The following is a 12,978-nucleotide window of genomic DNA, read 5'->3' on the forward strand; positions in this document are numbered from 1 at the left end:
CCTATATGTCCCATGGTAAATATTTAAGAGTGTAAAGCCAAAAAACAGCACAGTGAGCAGAGCTTTGTGCTCTACATGAACTGTCAGAGTAGAGTTTGCCACAATGAAGGGGGTGTAAGTCTGGTAACAGTAGAAGGAGGGAATGATCCACTTAATGGAGAGGGCTTCTTCAATGTTGGAACATCCTTCTCCTGCACATTTGGCCAGTAGTGCTACTAGTCATCAGTATATATGAAGAAAAGGAGACTAATGAGGCCAGGCCTGAAGGTGATGGGCTTTTTCATAGAGTAGGGTCTCCGGAACTGGGTTATGTTTCCCTTCCTTAAGCAGGTCTGCTTTTAGAGCTGTGCATTGGGTAAACAGTGGTAAAAAGCATTGGTAGAAGCTGGTAAAGTCAAGGGCTTGACAGCTGGTTTGATCAGGATCACTGCCATTCCCCACCAGTTTCCAGGACCAGATGAGACCCCAGAGGAGGATCCTACTGTTGACTCCATTGTGTCTGGAGCTTAAGCTGAATCAGTGGAGATAGACAACCCCCCTGAGATTAACATACAAAGGATTACATTTTCAGGGGACCCAGCATGCTCTGATCCCACCTTCCAGGTTCAGATCCCCCAAAACCATTCGCAGGAGCAGAGATGGCAGCCGATGTCACTAGACCAGAACAGGCACTATGCATTTGGCAGCATGAGTCTTTCCCTGGTCCCTATTTGACCAGAGGAAGCCAGAAAAAGGAGTCAGAGCCCTGCTGGTGCTCCAGAAAGGGCTTGGGCAGCAGAAACAGCTGTTTGTGCCTAGCCACTTTTGAGGCAGCACCTCACCTAGCAGCTTCCTGTGTCTGTACTGGACAGCTCCCTTGCTGTGCTGGAAACATTGCACTTGGACAGCTCCCTAGCCTCACTGGCAAAAGGAGAGTCTAAGCCACGCAGCCATGGTGGTGGGACAGTCACTTGGGCTGGGCTTGCTCTCATTATGGCTTTGCACTTCTGGTTCATGAAATCGTCTTTTCTTAGGAGCTAAGTAAGGCTCAATACCTTTTGTTTTCACTTTTCTCTCAAACCTTCCCAAATTAGTCTATTTTATTTCTGCAGGTTTTAATGCTTGCTTTTTTATATTGTATATCTGTTTTGTTTTCTGTTCTTCTGTACACTGCTCAAGTGTTCTCTGAATGTAGCGTAGTTGATAAAATATTAGATATATACATATATATTTTTCAAAACCTCCTTGCCTGTCTGATGCCTGAGAACAGGTGATAGTTTTGGCCTTGATTTGGCATTTGAGTGTCGTGGCAGTGATGCCTGTAGTTTCTAAGGAAGCACAGATGACTGCTTGGTGATTATTTTCCTGGACGCAGCCATAGATGACTAGGTTGTCAATACATGCAGTGACATAAGCAGAGTGTGATGCTGGGATATTGTGACCACTTCTTTGAAGATAGCAGAAACTCTGTGGAGCCCCAAGGATAGAATCAAATCAGGGTGGCAAAGGCAGTCATCTAGATCAGTGGAACATTTCTATAGACTTTATGTACATCAGATAATTGGCTTTGTTCTGTTATGACCTCATGCCCTTCCGTCATTGCCTCCATTTGTTGCAGAGTCCTTTAAACCCAAATAGATTTTTTTTCTTTAAGTAAGTCCAGCAGGAAACTTGTAAAAAAACATTGTAACTCTCCTTCGGCAGTGGTAGCACATCTACCCAGCACATCTCCTGACAAAAAGAAAAACCACACAACCCACCATCTCCATCATCTACAAAACATCAGATATTGAATTCTGAATAAAATGCATAATTGAGGCTATTTATGTGAGGCGTATGGTATTGATTTGCATAATTAAAAATGTGAATAGTTCAGTCTTGTAAAAATCAACACTGTATTTAATTTTTACTTTAATAGTCTTCCTATACAATGTTTTGCATCAACACCAATAAAATATTGTTTACAAATTATCTCAATACTGAAGCTTTTGAAAAGCTAAGCAATATTTAAAATGTTCCACTTCCTAAAAAATGTTTGTTCAATTTAGTTTTTGCATAGTATAACATCAGCATAATTTCCCTTGACGTATAACTGAATAATATCAAATTTTCATTCTTTCTCCCAGTCTGTCTCGTCATACATTCCATTCTGGACTGTAAATCATTTTATTTAATTATGTTTTAAAGAAAAAAATCAATATTTTTATAACACTTTATAATATACAAATGTTTCATAAAACATTATAATATTGTTATTTTAATTATACTTGCAGACAATGATCCCAGGCACAGTTATGCAAGTGTGGCTTTAAAAAAAACCCACAGACTTCTGCGTGTGCAGGATTGCAGCTATAAATATTAGATATTACTCACTTCACACAACCTATAATTTGTGTTTAATAAAGCAGTCCAGCCTAATAGCTTGTTGTGCTAAATAATCAATGTTTAGGGCAGGTGAGGATGAAAATAAGTGGATACCAAGAGGTAGGAGTAACCATCATATTTAGTGGTGGTGAAGCAGAACCAAGAAGGAGATGGCAATGCCAAATACAATCACCCAACCGAAAGAGATATACCCATATTTTTCGCTCTATAAGACACACCAGACCATAAGACGCACCTACCGTAGTTTTTGGAGGAGGAAAAAAAAAAAAATCTGAATCTCAGAAGCCAGAACAGCAAGAAGGATTGCTGCGTAGTGAAAGCAGCAATCCCTCTTGCTGTTCTGGCTTCTGGGATAGCTGCGCAGCCTGCATTCGCTCCATAAGACACACACACATTTCCCCTTACTTTTCAGGAGGGAAAAAGTGAGTCTTATACAGCAAAAAATTCGGTACATCCCCAAAGATGCGTGGAATCCTTTTATCTGAGCCATGCTTTAAAAAAATCACTGTGTTTTATGTTTTTCAAGTGGGAAATATTCTTAATAGACCATTATAAAATAAATGATACATAAATATTTGAGGCAAACATGTAATATGTACTGGAAAAGCAATAGGCCTAGCTCCAAGAGTGAAAAGTGAAGTCATGGGTGCATATAATACCAAACATCTTTCGAATTTTGTGAGCTTGCAATAGGTTTGCAAAGCCTTTAAGGACAATAGGTCATAATGTTATGAACCGCTCTGTGATGTCTGGATGACAAATGTGATAATAAATAAAAATAAGTTGGATCTTTATCTATGGTCCAAGACTGGATTGTGTGTCATATCGAAGTTCCCCTATCTGCCTCCACAAAAGCTTGCAATTTCTTTAAAAGAAGGGCAAAAAAGACCATTGTTTCACATTGATGCTGCAGTCTGTAAAATGTGTCTTTGGCACAGCATCATAACAGGAAAGCCATTATAGGCAAAATTTTGGTGTTCTTGGGCAGCTATCGCCAGCTTGTTTTTCACTGTAAAAAGCTATGACAATGCCCCTTGTTTGGGAGAACACTGAGTTTCATTAGGAGGTCCCTGCTGTGGGTCAGAATTTTGGACATCCGGTTTGTCAGGTGGGCCCCAGTTTCAAAAGTCTTCTCAATTCCATGATTTTTGTTCAGTTCTGTCAGCTTTAGTGGTTTGAAGGGGTTGCAGTGTTGTCTTCCGGTTGTCCTCCTTTTGCTTCGTGAATTGCTTCTCTGTTTCATTGCTAAAAATGGCTAAGAGGGCCTTTGCTGTTTCCTTCCCTACCAGAGGGGTCCCCATTGCCATTTTTGGAGCTGCAGAGCGATGCCTGTTAACTGGGTGCACTTCAAGGTCCTTCAGGGAATAATACAAGGTGATATGGTGTTCCTTAGCCCTGTGGTCCCCCCTCATATCCCCCCTCATCCCTGGTGTGGTGGATTTTTTTTTTACAAAAAATGAAGCCACAGACACCCCATTTTAGTGGGATTGGTTGCAGAGTTCAGAATCAAGCACCTGCCATTAATGCAGGTTAGTTCTTATGTTCTTGACATGCCACGGAAGCACTTAATATGCTATGGAAAATCTGATGTAGCAATTGAACCATTAGCATCAGTAACTTACTATATGCACTCAGCATAATTACAGTCAGTGCAGATCAGCCGCAATATAGGTTTTATGGCACTTAGGGGGGTGGTTTAAAGCAGTGATAGCCATGCCTGAGCAATTATTGAACTGGGAAAAGAAAGAGAATAATTGGAACGGGAAACTCTCTTCAACATGAAAGTAAGTAATAAGAATTACACCTCAAAACACTGCAACAGCCAAAAGTGAAGTACCCTAAGCAATTAATATATGATGGCTTTAAAGATATAATTCTTCATGTCTCTTAACATTTACTCCCTTCCATTGTCTAGCTTGTAGATTTTATGTAGCTGGTGGATGGCTGCCAGTGTGTGCACTTACAAGCAATAAGTAAATACCAGATGAATTATTCAATAAAATATTACAGAAAGAAATGTAATCCTAAAAATACCCTAGTAAGGAGTTTGATAGTATCTATCTCAGAAACTCAATTTGAATAATATGTCTAATTGGATCAGAATAAAAACTGACCTATACTAATAGGTGCTAGCTATTTTTTACTACCCATACCCTTTGACATTGATTGACAACTCAGTCTACAGCTGAAGAATAAGGCAGAACCCTCCCATTTGGAGTACAATTGTTCCCTCCAGCCTAAAGATTCAGCAATCCTTTCTTCCTATCCAAAACTCATTACAAACAAATCCACATCCACTCTCACTCCCTTTGATTTTATGTCTTATTTTTAAAAATATTTTTATTACTACTGCTACAAACCAATCAGCATTCTTATCAAACCAAAACACAATTCACTAAGGAAGTGTTTTATTCCAAAATACCTGACAGAGACTTTTTGCAATAAGGAAAATGCATGGGAAATGTGGGCTAATGCTTGTGTTGATGAAGGGTTGTCTAATCCAGTGTTTCCCAACCTTGTGCCTCCAGCTGTTTTTGAACTACAACTCCCATCATCCCTGACTAGCAAGACCAGTGGCAAGGGATGATGGGAATTGTAGTCCAAAAACAGCTGGAGGCACAAGGTTGGGAAACACATCTCCCTGAAGACCAATCAGGTGCATGCTCAAGAAACAGGTCATCTCAAAGTGCCCTTACAATGGAAGACTCCCTCTGTGTGTGTGCATGTGCAGGTGTGCATGGAGCATCAAGCATCGCTGCTGGTTCCTGAGATGGAGAGAGGTCAATTGTGGGGAGCTCAGTGCACTGCAGGCACAGTGGTAGAGCTAATCCAACACTCCTGCTGCTGTGCTTGTACCAGACTGAGCTCCCTGAACGTTTCACCTCTCCAGCTTAGGAAACAGCAGCGACACCTGGCATTGGGAAGGGCAGATAACCGCTACTGGTGTACACGCATACCTCCCCCTGGTAAATGGGTTTTGCAGGGTTTTGTATCGTTGCTAACACCTGTCCATGCAGGAAATGGAGGCCCATTTTATACTGCCATTTTCACTTTGTGCAGGATACCTGGGAAGATCAGATGCATTGAGGAACCATGGTTTCCTTCTACTTGTGTGATCCTTCATGAGCCTCCGCTCGTATGCTCTGCCCCCACCCCAGAAGAAGGAGATGTGCTTTACACTTGACATTCGGCAGTGATTTATTTCCCTGAATCTGGGGGTTCCACATTGTTACCTGCAGCAGCCAACCAATGGCTTCTATAAAGACATATTGCAGTCCCACCCCCGTTACTGTTTTACTTGATGTTTCTTATTGATGAATACTCTGCCACCAATGAACATATTTCTTTTAAAAAAGAGGTGAGCTTTTGCTTTTAACCTAACCACAGTTCCCCATTACATCTGAACATGTGGTTTCTTTAAATGGTGGTTTGTTGAAACAGGATCAAACCACAGCTTAAAACAAAGTGGGGAATCTTTTTTTCTGTCAGGGGCTGTAATTCCTTCAGCAATAACATACCAGGGGCTGTATGGCAGTGGTGAGCAGGACTGGAGGCCCAAAACAGCATGGCATTCCCCCTTTCTTCTCTTCTTTTCTGCCACCCCTTTTCTTTGCTCTCTGCCACCCACTTCCCCCACTTTTCCCTCCTTGCTACCTATACAATTGACTGAGGGCTGCAGGAGGAAAACCTTCCCATCTCTTCCTCCTTACGACCACACAAGTGGGAGCTCAACCTTGAGGCTTATGCAGGTTCAGGAACTTAGCAGGCATCCATGGTTTCCTGGTATGTCTCAACAGACCCTAGGTCAACCCTTCCTGAGCAGAGTAATTTTCACTTTACACTGGGCTCCCAGCTCCAAGCAGCAGGACTGACACAACTTTTAGTTTTTCTAGCCATCCACTAGAAAACAAGGGACAATGCTGTCCCAGAATCTTCTGTGACATGTAGAGGACTTTGGGACATCTGTGTAAATTCCAGAGGTTAACAAACACTCCTTTCATTTATTGTTCCAACTCTTTTGTTTCCGTTGCTAGTTTGGGGGGGTTGTATGGGCCCTTTGCCCAAACGCTTCCACAATCATGTCCTAGATGGTTAATCACCTCTGTAAGTTTTCTATCTGGAAAGATCTGGCAGAGCATCAATTTGCAAAGGCGCCTAGACACGTGGTTTCCATTGTCTTTCAGACATGTGGGTGTCCTTTAAGCATGAACTGAGAATGCAGAAAATCGTCTTTTGCTCCAACGTGCGACACACAGATTCAAGTGCCTTCTTTTTATGAAACCCTGGTCTGAGCCCTTGTGATTGCAAATGTTTTAAATGCAGGAACAAATATAACTTGTTTCCTTTCGATGAAGTTGCACACAGCATGCCATGTGATGGATTTTGTGGGGAGGAAAGTCGATAATCTAATCTATATGAGCCTGGCAGTAATTACGAGTCACTGGAACATGTAAACAAAATCTGAGAATAGCAGCAGACGTTGCTAGTGAGCCACAGAAAATATAAAACATATTGTTATGAGGTTGGGTGAGTGGTGAGGAAGTAGCCTTTATGCCAAGACCCTTCTAACCACTAGATCCAGCAAGTGTTAAAATATAAGCCAGGCTAGCTTTCTGTGCTGATGAGCCATTAAGGGAAACAAGGAAAGGGGCTCCTTCAACTCCTGGATAGTTAAAAGGACAAAGCCAGAGTTGAGACTTGAAAGTTTGCAGTGATGTGAGCTAGAGGCTAAGTAGCAAACTGGGAGCCAAGGGAGACAGAGGGACGTTGGATTTCTGTTTGAATCCAAGGCTGCTGCTATGGGGGAAAGCAAGGCCTTCTTGTGAACCCCTCCATTGCAGGCTAAGGATGTATATATGTGTAAATAAACCACATATCCTAAAAGACACCACAGCCAAAGGAAATACGACCCAAATATGAACCATTCAGAATCCCTGAAATCTCACACTGCTTGGAGATTGGGGTGGCATGCAACAATATATAATTAAACCTGTGCTCATGCTACAGGATTCAGTTACCCAAGCCCCACTGAACTCTGTGGGGCTTCTAAGTGTCTATATACAGTGGTATCTCGGGTTACATACGCTTCAGGTTACAGACTCCGCTAACCCAGAAATAGTGCTTCAGGTTAAGAACTTTGCTTCAGGATGAGAACAGAAATCGTGCTCCGGCGGCGCAGCAGGAGCAGGAGGTCCCATTAGCTAAAGTGGTGCTTCAGGTTAAGAACGGTTTCAGGTTAAGTACAGACCTCCGGAACGAATTAAGTACTTAACCCGAGGTACCACTGTATTACTTTTTTATTAAGGTGTATTCAGCTGGATTCTATGGGACTTCTTTATATATATGTGTGTGTGTATTTATTTACATAGTACTTTTTGTCTGTATAATTCTAAACACCATATCATGGGTTCCCTCAGCAGACCCGCCAAGTGTCCCTATTTTCAAGAGACAGCTCCAGATTTACAGAAGCCATTGTGGCACCTCCCTCTGCTGGCTCACTGATCACCAAAGTACTAGAAGGCCTGGTGAGCTCCTATGGTGAGCTCCTATGGTTTCATCTGTGTGAGAGAAAGGAGATGGAAATGTAAGTAGGACTTCTCTCAGCATCTGAATTCTGGGATGATAGTGAATTCCTCTTGAGCTTTGATGTGTGAATGCCAAAACCATTTTAGCGACAGGAGAGTACTAACTGTGAGCCTCGTTTCTCACATTTTTCTCCTTTTCTGGGCTTTCAAGGCTGGGGAAAGTGTTTTCCTGGTTGGGAAGGCGAAATAAGATTTCGCCTCACCCTGAGACCACACCCCTTTTTCAGAGGACAGAAAAGGTAAAACCATTCAGCATGCTTCCATAGTAATATTAGTCCCTAATGCTTCTTTAAAAAGGTCTCTCTGTAACTGTCTGAGGCCTATTTCGAGGTTCTGAAAAATAAAAATATTCCATGTTGCTCTTTGTTTCCCTGTAGGCTCTGCATACTTCCTGCCAGAGGAGGATGGTGGAAGAGGATGGCCCAGGAAAATATGACAGTAATGTCTATTTCCAAGGATATGTTCAGTGTATATAAGATGACATAGTCGTAGAAGACCTGAAGGGAGAGGAGGGGCCTTGAAGTTGCCCATCATCAGTGAGCAGCAGGACAGCAGACTGAGAATACAGACAGGTCACCTAGCCAATGTCATCCCTGCTAGGGTGAGAGGCATCCCTGCTATCTCTTCCAATAAAAAATGGGGGGGGGGGATAGCCAGAGCCAAAGAATGGCAGTAGGGATGATAATTTAGGTAAACTGATTTCCTCTCATGTGCTCCTTTGTAGTAAAATTTCAGGGTGGGGAGCCATGGAACTTCTTGGAACTTGTGGAAGGGCTGTATCTCGGGGGTAGGCAGTCTGATTTACATACAGAAAACGGACTGATGGAGAAGGGATGGGGCAGCTGCCCCTTCTCAAGTGGGCTGCAAGAGGAAGGATGCTCCCTCCTTTCCAATCAGCATAGAAACACAGCTCTCCACCTTTCCACTGCCAGCTCCCGACAGGCTAATAAGACTTTTTGCAGGCTAGTAACTTTTGTGGGTTATTCACAGTGCTGTGTTCGTATTTGGTTCGATTGTCATTTGTGCTGGTGACTCACTTTCCCCATTGCAGGTTGCAATGTAGGCTTGAGACCATCTTTTGGCAGATCTGCCTTCATGCTGCCCTTTTCCATCACTACCCTCCTTTGTCTTTTTTCTTTTTGTTAAATTTTGTATTGACTTTACATTTTCAAAACAAATTTCCAATATCAATACTAAGCATTCATTTTTCAATTCCCCCCTCCCTGTTGACTTCCCTCAGCTTCTATTTCTGGTTTATTACATCAAATGGTACATTCTGCTGTTTGTATATAATGTTATCAAATTGTTATATTTCTTTTTTGTGTAAATAAAGTTATAAATGTTTATTTAAATCCTGCCAACGAGTCCATTTTTTTGTTTTGTTTCTGCAAATATAGTGTAAAAGGTTCCCACACTACCCTCCTTCTGTCGCTTGATTCCTCAAACATCGGAGGCTGTGAGCGCAACCATGAACCACAGAACCCGAACACGGAGTTTGCCCTCACTACCAACGCGGGCTAGAGCTCAACCACGGAATGAACCTCGCCATTTCCCCAGTGAGTGTGTCTCTTTCTCTGGGGTTCAAGGGAGCACATTGGCCCAGCTGCAGCATGCTCTGAGATACAGCACTCATGGTAAAGCAACCCTCTGAGAAACAGCTTTTCGGTCGTGAACTTCACCTTACAGCTCAGACTGTCAAGGCAGTGGATGGTATATGCTAGCTCAATACTGACCATTGTCTCTCTTCAGCCACATACAGTGGCGTAGTGTGGGGGGTGCAGGGGGGGCCTGTCGTACCGGGCGCAACATCTGGGGGTTAGGGGGCGCAAATCCACGGGTTAGGGGGCACATTACTTGCCTTGCCCCAGGTGCTGACAACCCACGCTACGCCACTGGCCACATATGAACAGTTCTTCCTCCAAGACAGCCACCCTCCAGGGGCACCAGGGCCACCAGTCTCACGGTAGGCTCCAGAGAGTGGGAACTAGGAAAGAAGCATGGGCGCCACCATGGGGGACCAAGGGGTGGAGAGCATGGGACTTCCGATTAAGCCAATTTAAGGCTGATTTTAAAGTGTGTATGCACATTCCAGACTTAAAACCGGTTCATCAGAAATGTTGCCTTCCCATAATACACCAGAATCTGTCAAGCAGAGGGAGCTTTAGGGCTGGGGATCTCTAAAGAATTCTCTGCACCCTCATCCAAACTACAATTCCCAGGGGTCACTGGAATACATAAAACCAATATACTGTATGTTTATGGTGTAGATAGGCCCCAAGGAAGAGAGCTGTGTGACTCTAGCACAGAGACTGGGGTCCACAGCAATGTTTCCCTACCCAGCTTTGGCTGGCATGTAAAAGATATGGTTGTACTGACTGGCTGCTGGTGTGTGAGAGACAATGGCTATGATGATGGAACATTTGTTGTGCAGACATTCCCTTGCCCTCTTGGCAATCTGATTTCTCTTTTTGGCTAACAGTGTCGCTGTTATCCCACACCATTTTCACGATCACTTCTTTCTCTCCCTCTGCTCATACTAATATTTCCCATTGTTTTATACCTGGCTGGATATTGGATCGTTGTGTTTCAAACTTAAGATGCAGAAGGCAGAATTTACTGGGATTTCCCCAAACCTTCACTTTTGCCTTCTCTCAGCTTGCATCATTTCCCTTGAATCTTCTCAGCAAATTTCAAGAGTTTGCCATACATTTAAAGCACATTATGGATGGCTTTTCCCAAAGAGTCATGGGAACTGTAGTGCTACAATTCCCAGCACCTTAAAAACCTACAGATTCCATGATTCTTTGGGGAAAGCCGTGTGCCTTAAATGTATGGTGTAGATTTACATGGGACATGTTCAATCCCTGGCAAATTGAGGTAACGCTGGGGGAAAAAACCCTGTCTAAAACCTTGGGAGAGGCATTGCTGGTCAGTACAATATGGATAGAACTATAATCAACAATTCCTACATTCCTATTGATGATTTAAAGACTGTCAGTTTTCTTCCTATAATATTTCCAAAATTCTAATGACTCTAACCCTTATTCAAAACCATGTCTTCTCTCACCTTGATTACTGTGATGTTTTCTTAGGCCTCCTGCAATTTTTTCTTTCCTATAAATCAGTGGACTTACATGTATGTACAGCATGCACAGAATTAGAGAGCCCTGCATCTAAAAGCTCCCCAAGTTATTAGTATGTACTGGTAACTGAGAGGATACCTTTGAAACATGACTACTATTGCCATTGCTGAATTCAAGTATTATCAATTGCTGCATTGTTTCTGCTCTTCATTTCTCTTGCTCCTCAATTAAAGTCAGTGGAGGGAGATTAATTAGGACAGGTTCACCAACCCAGTGCACAAGAAGGCTCCAGACTCTGAGGTAAGTAGGCCTGCCCATCTAGAAAGCAAGCTAGGAAGCATAACCTAAGCAATTTCTGTTAAATGAGCCAGGCTGTCTTCTCCTGCCTGTCAGAATGTTTAGCCAATGCATTAAGTCAGCACTGTGATTGATAAGTGACTTGTTTGGACACCAGGCTACAGGAATTCCTGGGATCTTAACCAGGCCGGATTTATAATGGCACAATTGAAGTAATTGCACCTGGGCCCATGCCAGCAGGGACCCCCGACGCTGAGCTTTCATTTTTTTAAAAAAATCAGTCTCTAGCTTCTAGAAAGAAATTATGTGTCATGGACTGCCCAAGTCAGGATGGCACTGATGGGTGGTTTGCAGAGGACCCTGGGGAGGGCTCCAGTGGGCTGGCTCACAGTGGGGTGATGCCCCATCTGCCCCCATCCACTTTGCAGGAGGCAGTGACATCGACCCCTTCACCTAGGTCCTGAAGGCATGAACAGGTGTGAACAGATGGAGCAGGTCCAGTCGCCCAGGCAGAACATTAGCAAGGACTAAAGAACAGAACAGCAGGCTTCGCTAAACTGTGTTGGCCCTTTCCTTTATACCAGGATTGCATGATGGGGCATCAACAGTAGAACAGTGTCCAGATCAAGGGAAGTAATAGTCCCAACTCTATTCTGCCTTGGTCACCTAGAGCACTGTGTCCAGTTCCGAGCACCACAATTTAATAAGGATATTGGCAAGCTGGAATGTGTGCAGAGGAGGGTGACCAAGATGATCAAGGGTCTAGAAACCAAGCCGTATGAGGAACGATTGAAGGAGCTGGGTATGGAAAAGAGGAGACAGAGAGGAAACAGGATAGCCATCTTCAAATATCTAAATGGCTATCACGTGGAGGATGGAGCAAGCTTGTTTTTTTCCTGCTCTGAAGGGTAGGATCCAAACCAATGGCTTCAAGTTACAAAAAAAGAAGATTCTGATTAAACATCAGGAAGAACTTTCTGACAGCAAGAGTTGTTCAACAGTGGAACAGACTCCCTTGGGAGATTGTGGAGGTTTTAAAGCAGAGGCTGGATTGCCATCTCTCCTGGAAGTTTTAGCTGAGATTTCTGCACTCCAGGGGGTAGGACTATGATCCTTGAGGTCCCTTCCAGCTCTACAATTCTGGGTTTCTATGTTGTTGTTGGATCAATGTTGTCTTTGCTTGAGTGGCCATATCTCCTGCAGTGCTGTTGGGTAACTGCACCTTTGCGAAGATATGTGTGTTGCCTGCTACGCCTTTGAACAGCGTTTTTGCATATGTATCACAGATCTCAGCACTAAAGCTTTTTTGGGGGGAGGACATCATCTGAGTCCATGTTCTCCCATGACTGGGAGCCAGGACATTATGAAGCATAATGCAAAAGCAGCTATCTAAGCCAGGGGTCCCAACCTGATGCAAGCACAGTTTCTGCAGCACAGACCACTTGCTGGACTTCACAGGGCCTCTTGCAACTCTAATTCCTCCACTCCTTTCTGCAACGAAGGGTTTGCCTGGGCAGCTGTGGTGGCACAAAGTTGGACAGGAGAAGGAGGATAGATGCCACCTCTTTAGGTTTTTCAAGGATGTTGGGAGAAGTTCTGAGGCCATTCCACCTCCTCTGTTTTTGCTGTTCATGGAAGAACTGCCCCCT

General features: G+C 43.5%; 1 protein-coding gene and 1 long non-coding RNA gene across 5 annotated transcripts in view; one reads left to right on the forward strand and one right to left on the reverse strand.

The window, feature by feature from the left end:
• The window catches only part of TMEFF1 (transmembrane protein with EGF like and two follistatin like domains 1), a 96,211-nt gene that overhangs the window by 11,488 nt on the left and 71,745 nt on the right, over window positions 1-12,978 (forward strand). The window contains exons 2-4 of one of the 4 annotated variants that reach the window (XM_081920072.1): window positions 7,782-7,948; window positions 8,327-8,550; window positions 9,347-9,505. In XM_081920072.1, coding sequence (XP_081776198.1) covers window positions 9,418-9,505 — 88 coding nt within the window. In that variant the 5' untranslated portion in view covers window positions 7,782-7,948; window positions 8,327-8,550; window positions 9,347-9,417. Of the gene's footprint in view, window positions 1-7,781; window positions 7,949-8,326; window positions 8,551-9,346; window positions 9,506-9,641; window positions 9,713-9,850; window positions 9,913-12,978 lie in introns of those variants that run through there. The other 3 variants (XM_081920073.1, XM_081920071.1, XM_081920074.1) reach the window with 3 other exon arrangements.
• On the reverse strand, window positions 5,981-7,786 carry LOC309374888. Its single transcript, XR_014170749.1, has 2 exons — window positions 7,658-7,786; window positions 5,981-7,434 (listed from the first exon to the last, which is right to left on the reverse strand). It is a non-coding gene; the product is annotated as an uncharacterized lncRNA (long non-coding RNA).

Source organism: Podarcis melisellensis (genome assembly GCF_964234715.1).
Source record: "Podarcis melisellensis genome assembly, chromosome: 7".
NCBI classification, from domain to species: Eukaryota; Metazoa; Chordata; class Lepidosauria; order Squamata; family Lacertidae; genus Podarcis; species Podarcis melisellensis.